At 42.2% G+C, this 18,386-nt stretch overlaps 1 protein-coding gene and 1 non-coding gene across 3 annotated transcripts; one reads left to right on the plus strand and one right to left on the minus strand.

Moving 5' to 3' along the window:
• Positions 1-409: 409 nt before the first annotated feature.
• On the minus strand, positions 410-17,660 carry LOC137795960 (protein kinase C delta type-like). 2 transcript variants are annotated; one of them, XM_068593564.1, is made up of 17 exons: positions 17,524-17,660; positions 9,107-9,234; positions 8,597-8,869; positions 6,144-6,312; positions 5,050-5,081; positions 4,870-4,955; positions 4,390-4,519; positions 4,160-4,260; positions 3,943-4,027; positions 3,620-3,741; positions 3,101-3,274; positions 2,874-2,965; positions 2,674-2,736; positions 2,358-2,496; positions 1,841-2,029; positions 1,606-1,734; positions 410-1,452 (listed from the first exon to the last, which is right to left on the minus strand). In XM_068593564.1, exons 2-17 carry the CDS (start codon positions 9,213-9,215, stop codon positions 1,294-1,296), a joined length of 2,052 nt encoding a protein of 683 aa, XP_068449665.1. In that variant the 5' UTR covers positions 9,216-9,234; positions 17,524-17,660; the 3' UTR covers positions 410-1,293. The 2 variants fall into 2 exon arrangements, with proteins under 2 accessions (XP_068449665.1, XP_068449666.1); XM_068593565.1 differs by having other exon boundaries at positions 17,243-17,533.
• Positions 7,903-7,974, plus strand: trnae-cuc (transfer RNA glutamic acid (anticodon CUC)). Its single transcript has one exon. It is a non-coding gene; the product is annotated as a tRNA-Glu (tRNA).
• Positions 17,661-18,386: the final 726 nt, after the last annotated feature.

The following is an 18,386-nucleotide window of genomic DNA, read 5'->3' on the forward strand; positions in this document are numbered from 1 at the left end:
TCATAAGCCGTGCGCACTGCAGGAATGTCTCCTCGCCTTTCGTCCACACGAGGTGCAGTTATATCACCTGACCGCTAGGTGTCAGCAAAGACAGACATGTCTTTTTCTTTTCGGTACCGACACAATCCCCGTGATATTTAAACCTTTTCTAGAGGTGAGGCCAGTGTCCAATGTCGGCTCCTTAAAAATCTAGTAAACAATGGCTGGAAACCTGCAGTGACCAGAGGACCACATCACAAGAGCAGGGATGCACTGAATAGGACTGGAATTTCTTTACAATAGGACTTTGTTTTGAAAGATCATCTATAAATGAAGCAGTGCGATGTCTCAAACGCATGTAAATTAAATACAAAATCTAATCAAGTGACACTGGTTGACATGGATTTAAGAGTTTACAATATTTATTTATAATCAGATGTAAAAGATGAGTAAAAAAAGGACACCCATAACTCACAGGCAGCTCATTGGAATGTACATATTCATTTTCCATATACAGCACTATTAATTTCATGTTAGAAATCCCTACATTTAAGTAACATAACACATTTTAAAGACCAAACGCTTACAGTGGAATGCCCATACCTCCCACACAACATTACACATCCTTCAACACATATACAGGTTAAGTACCATGATATTGCTGTCCAAAAAGTGATGCCAGCCCAGAAAATCAATATTAAGTGTCTAGCGATTGTTTGCTCGACCATTCAGTTGGATGTTCAGCAAAAGGTTTTTAAAACCAAGGGTACATTAAAATACTTGACCAAATTCAAACCAGATTAACACTTTTCAGGTTACGGAAGACTGTGGCATGTGCTTAGAGCACCTTCCATTTCAAACAAAAGGTGATGGAGGAACTTATTCGTTTCTGCAATAACATTATTTTAATTCAAAGGGATTTAAATCCTGTGAATTCAAATACAGTACTTTCGGTGATCCGTTGAGATTTAAGGTGTAATCACGAGGTAAAATGACAGAAAGGTAGGAAAAGACATTATTGCATAATTGACACCCCCCCCAACCCCTGCCCACCTCCAGTATTGATTATAAGAATCTCCCTTAATTCCCTGGAGTTTTATATTCTGTTTTTATACACTTATACAGTTTTGACAGCTGAGACGAGCTGTTTGCTTTGGACGTGAGCCTTATCTCTCATCCCCTCTTAGAGGAACTATAGAATTCATAGTCAAGCCCAAATCTTTTCATCTTCTTGTTATCCATCCAGTTGAACTTAGAGCCTATTTCTGAGTCCAGGACTAAGACTGTGTTCCCAAAGGAACCATTTAGTTCTTTTCATTTGCTAATCATGTTTTCCAATTTGGGATTGACGAAGGAAAAGCCAGCGAACACCGCCTGGTCCATGGAATCGATGAGGTTCTTGTCTACGTGGGAGAGCTTCGGCTTCTCGCTAAGGAACTCTCGGTCAAAGTTGCTGCAGTCACTGGGGGATTTCTGTGGGTGGCAGGTCAGGGATTTCAGTTAGAATATTGTTTACAACGCCCACTGAGGTAATCGGCAACCTGGATTCATACGATCATATTTTACACACATTTCAGGTCCCTCCATAGCTGTGTTAAGAAAAAGAAAATATTTATAGACTCATACCACTTTGGGCTTAAAAGGAGGGTCCACTTGTCTCTTCTCCAGTGCTGGCCAGTTGATGGTTTTGAAGAACGGATGGGCACGGACGTCACCCACCACGCCCAACCTGCGAGTGGGATCTCGCTCGAACAACTGGAATGATGATGGAGAGAAAAGCAATTAAGGTGAATAATGTAAACACTGTTTGCCTACGTGGAACAATGTGTGCCTGTAATAACACATGTATCCTGTTAGGTACCAATTCAATGAGGTTCTTGGCCTCCTTGGGGATCCACCGAGGGTAGTGAGGGGTGTCCGACCTGATGGACTCAAACAGCTCATCCTCATCATCGCCTTGGAAGGGCGACTGACCGATGAGCATCTCGTACACCAGCACGCCAAATGACCACCAGTCCACAGAGAAGGTGTACTTCTGTCCCAGCAGGATCTGAGAGGAGAGACAGTTTTACAAAGAACCTTTTGACACTAGTGACACACACAAGGACACACACGTTTAGATGGGAGCACTCTAATGTTGTCCACCAACATTGCTAATGAACACAAGAACATGTGTAAAACCGTCATGCCGTCTAATGATGTCTAGTAGGGCTACAGACAGAGTGAATGAAGGGCTGCATTACAAGGTGACAGTAAACAATACATGTTTATATGTATATATTCTAAACAAAACTGCTAAAATTATTATTATTATTATTTTTTAGAGAATTTGATGGAAAGGTAGTGGCGTGAAATGTGACGTCAGTCTTGAATCTAACCTCTGGTGCGATATAGTCTGGTGTACCACAAAATGTGGTGGCTCTGACATCTCCAAACACACACTCTCTGCACATGCCAAAGTCTGCTATCTTGATGTGTCCGTCTTTGTTCAGCATCACATTGTCCAGCTTCAGGTCTCTGAGGAAAGACAACAAAAGAGACACATACAATGTACAACCATCTCCAGTACAGTATATTATGTTTGGAGTACTGTTGTCAAAGATCAGAAAAATATTTGGTTTCAGCCTCATCTGCTGTAGTAACATTGAATATAGAGACTGCAGACATCAGCACAGAATGGCTGTGGGATCTTACCTGTAGATGATTCCTTTAGAGTGGAGGAACTGCAGTCCCACGATTATCTCGGCAGCGTAGAATCTGAAGGTTGCAATGTCCGAAACAATCATTAATCACAGAGTGACTGTGTTCAAGAGCCAGTTGCAGATCCTCCAATGTGGAAAACGACAGTCGCTGTATCGCTCATGGTTCTTTGAGTGGCGTCCCTGTGTACTTACGTGGCTCTGTTGACATCGAAACGCCCTTTGTCTTGAATGTGGAACATCAAGTCGCCTCCATTCAGGTACTCCATTACAAAGAAGAGGTGCTCCTGTGCAAACAACACAATATTGTCAGCTTTATCAACAACTGGGAGTTGTGACTATTGTTGCTGCTGCCCATGTGGATTAACATGCTTTTGTAGGTTTTACCAGCAGATGTAGATGTTCAGTATCAGTGTGCTTACTTTAGACTGGAATGTGGAGTAGAGGTGTGTGAGGAAAGGGTTCTCCCAGGCGAGGGCCAGGACTCTCTTCTCCACCATGGTGCACTCCACGTCGTCGTCCATGAGAACGACATCCTTCTTCAGGACCTTTACAGCAAAGAACTGGCCCTGCCCCTTCAGCTCTGCCAGCAGCACCTGGGGTGTCAAAGCCACTTAGAGTGAGTACTTCATCAGTGTGATGTCACCAGTTTCATGGAGTACAAAAAACAAAAACAAAGAGGTTTATTTATATGCATCTGTAGTGATTGAGACATAACCAAGCTCTATTCTTATCTGAAAGCCACCTTTTAACGTTGGTGTGAGGGAAGTCGTGGAACAGGCAGTGAGTAGATGTATTGATCCAACAAACAAACACACTACAGCTGAGCTGGTCATTATTGAATTTATTATAATATTAACACACACGGTTTTATGTTGACACAATCATTATTTTATGTTAAATTCAGGAAAGGATTTGAAGATGGGGACCCTGGGGCCTACCTTGCCAAAGCTGCCTTTCCCCAGCACCTTGAGGAATACCAGATGGTTCATGTTGAGGTGTACCCGGGGAACTGTAGGTGTGGCTGGGCTCAAGCCCTCACGTGCCTTGCCGTCTGGTCCGACTACATATTTGCACACAGAGTAAATACATATGCAAACCTGAATGCAAAGATGCATGCAAACTCAAACAAAGGATGATGATTTGAGGATGTGAATAAAGTTAAAAAAAAGACAAATCATCAACATTCCTATTGCTATTTGGCCCTTTAATGACAAAACTTGATTTATCACAACAACTGTGGATGACAGTGAACCCATCTTACCACTAGGGTCTACTGTTGCACTATTGATGTCTTGATAGATCCCAATATCTTCTGCATTGGAGTCATTAGACTTCTTGATTGATTTCTAGGGATAAAAAAAAGTTTACTACAATATTCTTGACATTGTACAAGAACAATGTTAGATTTGTAAAACAATGTATTATTATTGTTGGCATAAAATGAACGAATACAATAAAATGAACAATTTGTGACAAACCTGGCTGATTTGAGACAGAGCCTCTGCCAGCAGTTTCTGGTTGATTCCACACAGATTGGCCACTTTCTTCTGACAGGTAACGTGTACGTTCATGCCACAGTCTGGACAGAGGTACGAACGATCCATTGGTCAGGTGGAGATACAATGAACGAGGAAAAAAAAGTCATGGGCATGGAAGGAAGCAGGGGACAGGCAGACGTATCATTTAAGAAAGAAGAGAAAGACCTTACCTTCACATTTAAGACCCTGCTTGTAGAGACCCCAGAGCAGACTGCCACAGTGGTCACAGAAAGTGGGGCTCTTATAGTTATGGTGCTTGAAGCGATGGGGCATATCAATCTTGAAGCGCTCCTTCTGGAACTACAAGCATGCAGAGAGCGATTAAACCCACAGGAAGCAGCTATCTGATCATACAGTAGGCACATGCGGGATTATGTATGGCCCGTTTTAGTTGCTTTTGAGATTATTTAAATTCCACAGCCAATTCTTATTGAATCTATACACTGATGTTGGTTGTAAACTTTGTTTGAATCTGTATTTAGTTGACTCATGAAAAACAGTTTGCAATGTTTTAAGGAAGGACGATACATATTAACAACATTAATGATTAATAGACTACTTAATACAAGTATATAACTGATATAAATTAAAGAGTGTCAGATCTGAGGAGAGGTTTTGCGTTGATGTTGGAGAACATAAACTTTGCTCACCACAGTGTCCCGACTGTTGGCTGCTGTCCCAGTGCACCTGCCGATAATTTTATCGATGCATCTCTTGTGGATTGCCGCATTGCATTCTGGGTGAAATGAATGAATACATATTTGGTAAACTGTGAAGCATACAAAAAGGATCAAATGTGAATGCAAACAGCATTTAGGGAAAACACTCACGTCTGCACTTGTAACCTTGCTTGTTGAGCCCCCTGTATGGGGAGAAAAGGAATGTAATTGAATCTTGGTAATGGGTGTGATGAAGCAGAAAAAGGATTTGCCTCAGCCATTACTAAGAGAAATATGGCTGCTGACATCAAAAGCAATATATTCAGAATGGTTTTTCAATAGTAGGCCTGTGGTTATGACAGTGGTGTACTGCAGAAAGCGTGTAGATAATTGGCACCACTAAAGCACACGTTTACCGACTCCTTTATGCAACAGTTACCAAACATCTGTAGTCCCGGCAAACTCTCCTCCTAAGCATTATGCAAGTGCAAAAACAAAAAGCATGAGACTCCCGTTACTGGAGTTGGCACAGCAATGACTAACACATTTATTTGTTAACAGCATAACTGGAAAATATTTATCACATGTTTGATCATGAGATTTACATTTATATTTATATAAAAATGCTCAGATGATTATTGGCCCAAGAGTCACACAAATGTATAAAACAAAAAAAAAAACATCAGATTTTTTTCCGCCTGCCTCTGAGTGGGATATAGTAACAGTAGGAGCTTGGTTTGTGCTGCTGACATAGTTGGAAGGCATCATGACAGCTTTGTGGGATTTCCCAAGACAGTGACTCATTTTCACAAGAGCAGCCTGCTGCTGTTTCTACCATTACAACCCCCCCCACACACTGCTCCATTAAGGAAACTAGAACCGCCACTAATTGGTCTTTTGAGAAGCATCCGTGCAGGGCTAGGCTTCTTTTATTGGATATCTAATGCTTTTGTCTCATTTGGTACGCAGAGAATATACAGTAGGTGACAGCTTAAGCGGCCTGGAACTATCAAAGCTGTGCCAGTGGCATCTTAATATAAACACAATGTTAAGTGTAATATTAATGCAGAAAAACAAGGAGACAGGAAATACGTCTGCTTTTGGATAAGCTGTGCACCGTCAGTAGCGTTGGAAATGACTACCATAGCCTCTACCTGGAATGCAGCAGGTATTAACAAAATTGCTGAAGGTCAAGGTAAAATAAGTATTTGTATGTCATAATAGTGACAGCTGTCATGTAAGCAGGGCCAGATGTGGCATCTCACCAGACAAACTCTCTGCACACAGAGCAGAAGGTGGGTTGTCCGAAGAAGGTGGCGGTAAACTCGTGGTTCTTGATGAAGTGAACTTTGGGCTGCTTGAAAGCTCCTCTCCTCCTGTTGAGGGTCGTGAGTCCATCCTCGCAAGAACCCTTCACTGATGGCTGACACATCGCTGAGGGGAGAGATGGATTTACAAATCAAACTTTAATTTATTTGTTTTTTAAAACAGCTTTAAAAGTGCAGTATTATCCCAAAACACGTTTAATGATTTAGAAAAAAAACAAAAAAAAAGGCCATCTCGTCAATTATTTAACCACCCATATCTTTTACAATCTAGCCGATGAGCTTTATTGACATGCTTGAATGATGTCTCAGTGTGTATTATCATAAATTAGTCATCAGCTCTGACAGCCAAGGGTTTGGTTAGTACAAATTCCCTACTAGCTATAGAAGGGGTCCTCGGTCACCGCTGCTAAATGCAGGGGAAAAAGAAAGATGCTGTCTTATATAAACGGCTTCGACTGACGCAAGTCAACGGGGTTGGGTCAAAAGTCACCCACGCACAGCAAAAGAGGCGTGAGAGAGGTAAACAAAGAGGGCAGAGAACTCAGGGGGAGCTCGGGAGGGGGCGGGGGGTTAGGGACAATTTAAAAAAAGGAGTAGCTTTAAAGAGACAATAGATAGACAAGGAAAAGTGGGAAGAGTGATGAGGATAACGAGAACTAATTTCCTTTCTGCCACTCTATTGACAGATATTCACGTTTGTACAGTCCATCAGTGAGCTGAGCCAAGACAGTAGGAGTGAGCGAGAGGGCAAGACGAAGGGGGGAGGGAAGGGGACACAGCACAGAGGGCTGTTCACACATGCCTAAAAATACTCAGGGATGCTTTTCAGGAAACCTGTGGAGTATGTAGGAGGGAGCTGATGGAGTATGAAGCCCTTTTATAACGGCAGATGCACACCCCTCTCATGACCCTCTCCAAGCCTGAACAGTGAACCCTGACTGTGCTTTTCCCACACAGGAACTCCCCCTGAACAGAAACAGCTTGTAAATCTCACTCTTTTCCCACTCCCATGTTTTCAGACGGCAGAGACAACCATAGACAGGGTTCCCCTGTCTGGGGCGGAGAGCTAGCAACTGATTACAACACTGCTGGTCGGCACTTCTCCATCTAACTTCTGCATCTTACAGCTGAAGTGAAACTAGAATAGGTTTTTGAAAGGAGATAATGTCAGTTATGTGATTTTGAACTCAAGCAGCCAATAAGGGATCATTTGAAGTGTTATTAAAAATCTTAAAGGGGCCAAAATATCCATGAATGAATGTGCCCTCCCCCTCATTCCTGAAAGAATGGACCATTGAGATCTAAAATACCAATATAGACCTGATAAACAGTATGTAGTCCTCGTTGAGACATTTCTAAACTGTATCAAGAAAAAATTAACCTTTCTTGTTCCATGTGCTGTGCTTTATACATCATATTTATTGCTGTACTCCGTATGTTTGCTACATATTCAAAGTACTGACAGCCCTGTAATTGACCTTGAAGGACTGTGATAGTGCATTGGTGATATGGCCACACCTGTAGTCAGCTGACAAGCTTCACTTGACACATGTCAGCATGCAGGTTAACCCTTGGCACTTTGAGGCAGGCAGTTGGCCCAGAACATGTTGACTTCACTCTCAAAATAAGAACAGTGGCAGTGTTTTGTTCCTACGAGCGATGGGTACCCTACTATATTTTGCCAGACAGCCAACAGTCCCTGGTGGTCTAGTGGTTAGGATTCGGCGCTCTCACCGCCGCGGCCCGGGTTCGATTCCCGGTCAGGGAACTGAATTTTACTGTTGCTGAATTGTACGAGTGATTTCGAGATGCCTTCATGAGTGAGATAAAGAAATATAATCCTTTATTAGTCATGCAGTGGGGAAATTGCAGTATTAAAGCAGCAGTACACAGTAAATACAAAAACAAGTAACATAAATAAATAGTAAAACAATAAAAAGAAATTATTCCACAATAGCGATTGTATAAATACATACAGAATTTAAAATGTATTTACCATTGTACCAGTTAAATTGATTTAAGTGACCAATGGTGATGGGGTCCTTAAAGACCACGCAATTTCTTGCCCAAGTTAGAGGCCAGTTCCAACTGGGTTGGGCTCATTTAGAAAAATATGATGCGTGTTGTAACATATTTACAAACAGGATTTAGCAATATTTGAATCTAAATGTGATGACACTTGTGGAGATGCTTGCGTAAATTGCTGGGTCGCTTTAATCTAAATAAACCACACCCACATAATCCTGATACAGCAGATTAGATTTTGGGATTTTTTAAAGATTATATACCTAAACTTTGACAGACTTATTCAGTCTGCCATATCTAATGTTAGAACTATACTAAAGATTTTAAACTAGCTTTCCAAGGGCTTTAAAATGCAGCAGTTTTACCTGCATCAGTGTCCTCCAAGAAGAACTGCACTGCCATCTGGACCTTCCCTGAGGGAAGCAGGTCCACCCAGAACTCTGTACGGCCGCTGGTCTTGGACTTCTTACAGCGCTCTGCCAGTACAGACACTCCAACCGTGGCTTTGGCCAACGGCTCCTCTGCGCTCTGCATGAGGACCACTTCTATGACTCGTCCCTCATAGATGTGAGCATCAAAAGTGGACTTCCAGGCTGGGTACATGGTGGGCTTCCTCTGGACCAAGGTCTTTCCTCGCTCTGTGAAAAACGATCAGGATCATCGTTAGGAATAAAACGTTTGTCTTTTGCTCTCTCAGTAAAGACACAGCAACGGCGCAATAACTGTGCACAGTGGCTGCTAGAGTTTGCTTGTGGATTTGTGAGAGCAGCAGATTTTGGCTGGTAAAGCAATTTAACTTTGGACGTCAGGTCTCCCTGCTCACTGTGGAGCTCCTATTGGTGTGTGTGTGTGTGTGTGTACACATCTGTACATACCTGTGTTGACGGACTCCTTCATCTTGATGGCGCAGATGGGAGGTTCAGCCAGAGGAGGCAGAACGCCCACGTCATAAGCATTGAAGGCGATGCGCAGGAAAGGTGCCATGGCTACTACTCACCTAAGCCTTCAAGGAAAGAGACCCACTATTAGAACGTCGCACAAATACACAAACACAATATACAGGACAGAGGGTGTTGTATGCACAGATTGAAAAGCCCCTCGAGGCAAGTTTGTGATTTGCGATAGTAGGCAACTTCAGTCAAATTGACTTGAAATAACTTGGCGCGCGTTTTCATTTTGAATTTGGATTGCTTAAGTTCTGCACTAAAAACAAGAAGGAAGAGAGCCTGTGGCCAAAAGTGTACTCAGATGTAAACCACAGAGGAAGTTTCAACTCAATACATCACTTTGGAAACTACCTGCCATTAATCAGGCAAGAAGAAACTAACGTATTCATTTACTCTGCTCGCATGTGTACAGTTTGGAGTTTCCAGAAAAAAAAGAAGAAAATAAAAAGGATCACATGTCTCCACGTTTGGGAGGAAAGACAAACAAAGGGTAGAAGATAAGCAATAGAGTATCTTTGCAACCCGCAGGGTTTGTTTTTCCATCACAAATGATCTCAATTTAGCTCTGAATAGATCTAGACTAGCATCAAGCCAAAAATGCAGGATTGGCTATAATATGCTGACAAAGACACATAACCTATTTCAACTCCTTTGTAAAGGTATTCACTTCACATAAATTCTCCACCTAATTTCAAAAAGCAAAAAAAAATTCAAACAGAAACCACAACTTGCAATAGTGTCCACCCGTTTGCTTCATCCCAACTGAATTGCTCCACTGACAGATTTGTTAAGCTCTAGTTTCCATGTATTTCGTACCCTTCCTCTTAAAGTGCTGCTTGTGGGGTTTGAACACAAGTTCTACCGTAGTCATTCTTAACCGGCCCAGCTGAGAAGAAGCACACAGAAAAAAATACCGCTGGTTTGACTGCTTTTGAAAAAGAGAATATGAGTACAAAGTGACACGTGATATGAAGTCAAATTAAATAGGTGTAGGATTGTAGAAATTAAATTTGAGAGGCATCATTATACCTATTATGATGCCTCTCACATTTCGTTTCTACAATCTGGCTTCAATCCATCGGCATATGTATCGCTCACATCTCCAAAATGTTCGTACAGACAGGTGCGCACCTTCTCCCGCCAACGGTAGAGTCTCTCTTTACAGCAGTGCAAAGCGTTAATTAATGTTTTCTGCATGAAACTGCGTTCACAATCTCTGAATGACCCATTCCTGTTAACAAGGTTGTTTCACACCACACACATACAGTATATGCTTCAGGGCGTATCAGCCCGCATCCAAAATCCTAAAGCAGCAACAAAATCCCACAGAATTCCTCTACACTGCACTTTTCGTGAGCTTTTAAGTTCCTTAACTTGATCTTTTGTGGCTTTAGTCTCTTGCATCATAAACATAATCTTGCTTTAATAGTCATAAAAGCAACATGGCACGCCTGTGAAACGTGCGTTTTACTACACATAGTGTTTAGCTTCTCTATGAAATGGCCATTCTGTACAGTAAAATGCACAGAAACATGCCTTCTTCTCACAAACTCCTGGGCAGGATAACCTGCAGCCCCGCCCCCCTGTGTCTGCTTTGATAATAATCATCCACAAAAAGGGTGAGTTTGTTTTGTGTTCATGTTCAGACTCGATGACGTGACTCAACGCTATTTTGAGCTGAGTGACACTCTAAATGTAGATTTTTAAGAGAGAGAAAGCATTAAGTTCTGAAGAATTCTTTCTGTGCGGAGAGATTTTTGAAAGTGGAAACCTCGTTTTCAATTTTTCAGTTTTTTTTTTAAATCGCTATGTGGACTTGCGTTGCAGTACAAGACGAGACTGCAGTGAACAGATCTCAGGTGCTCCTGTACATTATGTGCAGCTGAACATACCAGTTGACTCAGGATATGTGGTGTGTAGGAGGCATTGGGGCCCAACAGAGGCTTGCGTGTGATCTGCAAGTTGCTGGCTTGATTTCCCAGAAAAGCCAGAACAATCCGGATGGAGAAGTAAATGACTAACACTGGACGTGTCAATATCCATCACTGAGGTGCCATTTGCTTTGAGTAAGCCTCCAAGCCCCCTAACTGCTCTAAATGTGAGAGGTTACTCAGTAGCCAAGACATTTTTATTCGTGACTGATTGTAACTTTTTCCAGTAACTGCTGGTTGCGGCGAAGAAATATAACATACATCTTCAAATGGAAATGAAATCAACGTATGAACGGGCAACTTTCTGATTCAAAGACTTTGGAGCAAACCTCCACAGTCCCATGCTCCAACATCTCCACACAAAAGGCCTTCGGCCAGCTCATTCAAACCAAGGACCTTTGTGTTGTGATGCGACAGCTTACCACAGAGCCACCAAGTATACCTCCCTGTATTGTTCCAAAACCACAAATCCCCGCCCAGGTTTAAGTGGGGTCAAGATGGACAACCTAGCAGGATCTCTGCAGCTGTCATAAGTCAGCAAAGAAAAACTGGACCAACAAAAAATGTTTTTGTCTCTTAGCTAATTACACAGACACGTCTGTAGTTGATGTGTAGTCTTTGAGCGACCCTGCTAAACAAGCAACTGTTTCTGAGTGAGGTCAGGAGGGCCGAGAGACTATTCAAGCTCTCATAATAATACAGCCCACGCATGCTTACAGACAGATGGACAGAGACACACCAAAATAAAGGTTATGCAGCTTGCCAGATGTGAAATACACACATTTTTAGAGTCCACTTCCTCTCCACTTAACACACACACACACAAAGGCTCTTATGTAGACCCACACATACACACGCTACAAAGAAAAGAGAGCCTTGTTTCTCCAGAGAGAGCGGAAAAAATGAGCACATCCAATTGGGTTAGGGGTGGGTAGAGTAGAAGAGCAAAAGGGAGGGGAAAAAAATTGGTACTCAGGCCAGTGGCCATGAGGAGAAATGACAGAAGTAACTTCAATATGTCATTAAATGCCACTTTGACTTTTTTCTCCAAAAACTTGAGAAAATCCCTCTCAATCGTTTTATCAGCTCTGAGAACGTTATATGAACTATGTGACCTATAAACTAACTATATGCAATATATTTCAGAATCAGCATTTAATGACAACATTAAAAAACGGATTCCTTGAATAGTTAATCATGTGATTTTGACATTGACATTGACATGACATATTAGCAAGTAGCTAATAAAACAAGTAAATTATTGTACAATGAGAAACATAACCGTGTGTTACAATGACGTGAAACCAATACTCCATTACATTGCATGCATGCTGAAGACAAGAGATGCGTGACAATAGCTAGACCATCATCAAAGTCATGTTCAGGGAAGCACAACAAGCAAGTCAAGGGTTTGGTATGCGCAGAGCTACTGGAAAAGTAATTTAGTGGAAGTCGTGATCGAGCAGGTCGAGCAGGTTGAGAAATATTTTTGAATGTTAACCTTTAATTTGTAGGAATGAACACAGACAGGTACCATTAAACACAGAGAGCACCAACAGGATTATTTCCTTCATTCGGTAACTTGTCCAATTACATTATGTCTCCTTAAATTGTGAGTCTTGATATCGAAAGTGCTTCAGTCCCGACACATGTGAAGATATAAACATCGTCAGTGTGCTGGAGTATGAGGCAACAGAAATGTACTTAGTGACTGCTCAGCAGTTTTAGACACACACACACACACACACACACACACACACACACACACACACACACACACACACACACACACACACACACACACACACACACACACACACACACACACACACACACACACACACACACACACACACACACAGCGCGTGTGTGTGTGTGTGTGTGAGTTTTTATTTTTGTAACTCGAGAAGACATTCAGGATTCAGGACAAAAGGCATTTAAACCTACTCGTGGCCACATTCCTTTTCCACGTCAGACATTTTGACTCGTCATATGAGGAAACAAACAGGTGTGAGAAATAACAATAACGATGGCTCAGTTACAGTAAGTCATCTCGCAGTGAGCCAGCAAAGCACACCAAGTGGACCGTGAAACCGTCTCACCTGAAGGAAATCCGACCATTATCAATGTTTTCAATGACACCTTTTTATACTGTGACTGTCTACTTAGGTTTAAATTGTGCTGACTCCATACCTTTCGGCCTTTTTCATGGACGGCATCATTGAACATGTCATAGATGGAAAAGCACAAGTCTTAATGAGAAAAAAACAATGGCTGTATATTATTTAGCCGCTTCGGTTTCAGGGTTCTGGCTCTGTGTGATGTTGATGGCCCACCGCCACAGCTTACCGAGACAAAAAGGCCATCGTTATGGTTATTACTAACATCTGGGCTTTTCCTTTGATGACAAGCCAATATGCCCACTGTGAAATCAGTGCATCAGTAGAGTTAATTAAACTCAATTGGATGAGAAATGTTGAGAAACCATCAACACGAGCAGCAAACGGGCTCCTTTGAGTCAGTACATTGATATATTTTGACTTGACTGCCTCATTATCTTCACATATGTTTTCAATTACAGATACGTTAGTCAGTGTTTGTCTACTAAGAAAGAGGGCAATAGAGCCGTGAGAGAGCTTCGTAAAAAAAAAAAAAAAAAAAAGGAGAAGTCTGCTTCAGGAACAGAGGAAGACATTGAGCAATAAAAACTTGCCTGACAGGATGCTGAATGGAGCTAGAATATGGAAAATGTAGGGCACAGGTAGTCTGTTCTGACGGTGGTCCTGTCAAGCACAACCGGGAAGTGTTTGACACAGTCACATCAGGAAATACAGATACATATGAAGGAAGCATCCTTCCTGGCAACCCACGTGACCAAAACACACACAGAAACTTTGGTTTCCTTACCCTCCCCAATGTGCAACCTTTTTTCCCCAGTTACTTCAAGAGAGTGTGCCCAGAGAGCCGAGCTGGATGGAGCTGTCAGGCGTGGCCTTGCCTGGCAAATTAGAGTTGAACAAACACGCTCCACATAATTTTAAATGTACCTGAACAAGCATGACCCGAGTCAGCGGGCCACAAAACGCACCTGAAACTAATAACCTGGTGTGTAGTTGTGTGACTAAACATATATTGCGTCATGAAAGTGCTCTTTATGATAGCTCAAACAAAAACAAAATCAAACAGGGATCGCGGAGAAGGATTGTTCTGAACTGTGAAAGCACTGTTGATTGTGGACATCTGCTGGAATACTGGAAAGCACATTTGAAAGATTTTCAAATGTTTTCTATCTGGGTGGAGGTAATAACATGAGATAAATGTTCCCCATGTGAGAGGGTAACTTCTTGAGCACAAACAATCACTAGGATGTTTTGTTTTTTTATTCATTCACGATTTCGAAGAATTCGTTCAAACAAAGCAACATAATTCTCACAAAATGTGCTTTAATCCACAAGTCTTTCGCTGAGCCCCGGTGGCATGTATTATTATGGCATTAACACCGCCTCGAAAGCACATAAGTGTACTTGTGCGCGTCCACAAACTAATAACCTTGAACAAAGCAGCCTTTAATGAATTTCAGTGGAGACTGGCTTGAATCAAAGCCTTTCTTTCTTTCACGAACCAAGGTCCAACATCCCACCTGCCAACCACACACACTCACTCACAGAGGTCATGTCAACAGACATGTTACAGATGTTGACGGGAGAGACACCAACACCTACAGGCAAAACAAGTCTCCCCATTTATCTGGCCCAGTGCACAAACACAGCGACCAGGACAATGTAGGACAGGAGAGAAAAGTGAGCTAGATTTGAAGCAGAATGAGACCAGAGCTGACATTGCAGGTTCAAGGTCAGACTCAGATGAATAGCTGTTGAGATGAACTCATTCCAGTGATGGCGTTATAATTTCAGTTGTCTTGAATAAACTGAAGACCAAACCGAGACACACGCTGTTAATAAACACCGATTGGCTGTTCAGACTGAATGTATAGGAACAAAAACTTCTGTGTCACCTTTTCTGTTTCCCTCCCATCACTGAGCTTGTTGGCACACTGTCAAACCTGCTCTACCAGCATGGAATTAATCCGGCCGCGACTCTGTGTGCAAGTCTGCGTGTGCATGTGTGTGTGTCCTCTCCACACGCATTAAGAGCGGTGTCCATTTCTGCCTCGCTCACAGTTCACAAAGCCTTGGTTAAGACAGACAAAATAGCATGTGAGCGAGGAGAGCCGAGCAGGACGGCATGATGTCAAGTTCGTCAAGTGTGTATGTGTGTGTGTGTGTGTGTGTGTGTCAGAGAGATACAGTTACAACAGGCCAAGGGCAAGTAATGAGCCAAACTATCATCTCCCAGTGCTGATTTACCAAATGCATGCCAAACTGCTGTGTTTTTATGAGTGTCTGCTGCCTCAGTGTGTAGTTATGCATAACAGCAGGTGCTCTTTTTAAAAGAATCACATACACTGTAACAAAAGTGCTGCAGCATTAGCTACTGACGCTTTCATATTTTATGGCACATTAAACAAAACCCTTTTATAGTTTTATAGTTTAATATGACAAGGTTCTTTACTAATGACAAAATTCCACTTGAGTTTGAAATAAACACCAATTTTTTGAGTATTGTCATGCATACATATATATATATATATATATATATATATATATATATATATATATATATATATATATATATATATATATATATATATATATATATATATATATATATATATATACATATATATATATATATATATATATATATATATATATATATATATATATATATATATATATATATATATATATATATATATATCATACTAAATCGATACCCAGCTCTAAGTGATAAGTTGATGGTTTCTGACTGTATTTGTTGTACCTATTAGAGCTTTCCAACTCTGCCAACCTGTCGTAAAATAAATGATCAAAGATTTGTACACACACACACACACACACACACACACACACACACACACACACACACACACACACGCACGCAGACACACACAATACCAATCTAAACATTGTCTACATTATCCAGGCATGCTTTTAATATGCACATCAAACTATCGAGTGACGGGCTGCAAGGGCAACACCTCCCGGAGCAGATGTCTCAACCACGTCCTCTAAGCAGCTCACGAAGCCTCAAGCAAATATTGACACATCGGTAACTGCAAGCAGATGCAGGCAGATAGTGTTACCCCTGCTCACAAAGCGACATCGCCTCCAGAAGATAGCCACAGCATACAGAGTCTTGCCACAAGGGCAGAACTGTGTTGTAGTTTGTGACACAAGTCTTTTTTCGCAAGCGACGGAAGGGATATTTCAAAATAGGATAATGTGTTTAGAGTGTCTGGGGAGCTGCCAAATATGTTAGCTACTGTGGATTCAGAAGCCTGAGTTGTTTACACCCCACAAGCACGCAGGCTACCATTCAAACAGCATTTGTTGCCACAAATAGTTGTTCTCTTTGTGTTTTACATGTAAGGCCTTCTTCTCAATCATGATACGAGTGTTTATGTGATGAAAGTTTCTAGTTGCTACACCTGAGTGCAATGATGGGGACTTGTTACATAAGAGGCTCAGCTGAACAAGGCAAACCAGCTCCAGTTGAAGTAACACAGTGAGGAAACCATACCAAGAAGTTCAATGCAAATAAAGTCAACTCAATTTTGGAGAAATTTGGGTTATCTCCACATTTGGTGACTTTGTGTCCAGTGAATCTGAAGCTGTGGGTTCGATGTCACTGTCAATAGTTTCTCACACACCGGGATCCTAATAGGGACATTAGAGGCATAAAGAGTGTGTCCCCTGTTATATAATACCAGGTAAACTTTTAAAAGGGTAATAACGACTTGATTTAACTGTTTTCTTTTTATTAGTCGTATTATTTGGTATGTGTGCACAGTGCACAACGGTGGTCGTGAGTATCTTGATGAATGCCACCGTTTTAGCCCCTTTCTTGCTTTGGACCAAAGTTAGCTCGAGCTTCATCCCTGAAAAGGACCCTTCATCCTGACACAACAGCTCGCGAGACGATCTGTATGAAGCGAACAAGCTGCCGTGTTGGGTCTCGCTAAGTTTATGTCCCACTGGCCCGACATGCACAGAAACACGGCTTTACTTACGCAAACTTTACAAGCGTAACGCGGCGGGAGAGGAGGCCATTCTTCCGACAGTAACTGCTCTCATTCCCGACAGAAGAGCCTGTTACTTGCTCTCATGATGCCTCCCGAGCTTTGCTTTCTCTGGGACACGAAACATCCGCACGTAGCGCGCACGCGACTCCCGACACGCAGAGTGACCCGCAAGCTAAAGAGCTGTCGTCCCAACTGTCAACTACTTGTTTTTCTATCCCACCCGCAATCACACAGAAGCTGAACTACTTCTCGAGAAAACGGTGACTTACCTCTTCCGCTGAGCTGGAAAGTGTCCGCTTTTGTCGCGAGTTTTGTCGCGTTTTTTTTTTTGTTTTTTTTTTTGGAGGGGGGGGACCACGGTTCTCCCTGAGGACCGACTTCAAAATCTTCAATGGTGGTTAAGGAAGTGTTCAGGTCCTCTCTCTCTCTCTCTCTCTCTCTCTCTCTCTCTCTCTCTCCCTCTCTCCCTCTCCCTCTCTCTCTCTCACGGCAGCGCGCGGTGGAGAGCGGTTTACGTGACGTCAACACCAGGTGAATTCACAAACGCGCACACCCATGACTCACAGAAGTGAAGACTGTGCTGTGGTGCAGACACAAGTCATGAAATCATGAAAGTGGACCGGAGGATTGGTGTTCAAATGTTGTGAACTTTCACATTTCAGGCTCTAAACACTGCAGAGTTCCCCGGCACGACTGGACCAACATTGGAAACCTGATCATTTACATTGAAAATTGGTCTTTTTCAAAATAAATTTAGTCTCTAAAACCATTGCCTTGAACTTTGCATTGTGGCTACATATCAGGTTTGAAATGCAGACCAATGAAGTGGATGTACTGCTCTGCAGTTGCACAAAATGTAAAACCAAAAATATCAGATTGTTTAGGAGAACCAGGAAACAAATGCAATATGTATGCTCAATACACAACTGATCTGGTCTCTCTCTCTCTCTCTCTCTCTCTCTCTCTCTCTCTCTCTCTCTCTCTCTCTCTCTCTCTCTCTCTCTCTCTCTATTACACACAAACAGGTTCAGGAAGAATTCCACTGTGGTTCTCATGTTGGTCCCGCCCACATCACCTCCACATGAGGAGGAGCAGAGAGAGCCATGTGGGGCTGAGTCATCCGCCTCCACCC

This window comes from Clinocottus analis, unplaced genomic scaffold (genome assembly GCF_023055335.1).
Source record: "Clinocottus analis isolate CAN_PGR_092001 unplaced genomic scaffold, fCliAna1.0.p SCAF_3, whole genome shotgun sequence".
Lineage (NCBI taxonomy): Eukaryota > Metazoa > Chordata > Actinopteri > Perciformes > Cottidae > Clinocottus > Clinocottus analis.

Bases quoted from the DNA above. Each gene is read 5' to 3' on its own strand.
- LOC137795960 (XM_068593564.1), bottom strand. From the start codon at position 9,215: ATGGCACCTTTCCTGCGCATCGCCTTCAATGCTTATGACGTGGGCGTT. The intron at 5,082-6,143 runs GTGAGATGCCAC...CTCCCCATACAG, and splicing joins GTGTGCAGAGAGTTTGTCTG to GGGGCTCAACAAGCAAGGTT. The intron at 1,735-1,840 runs GTACCTAACAGG...TCATCATTCCAG, and splicing joins CCAAGAACCTCATTGAATTG to TTGTTCGAGCGAGATCCCAC.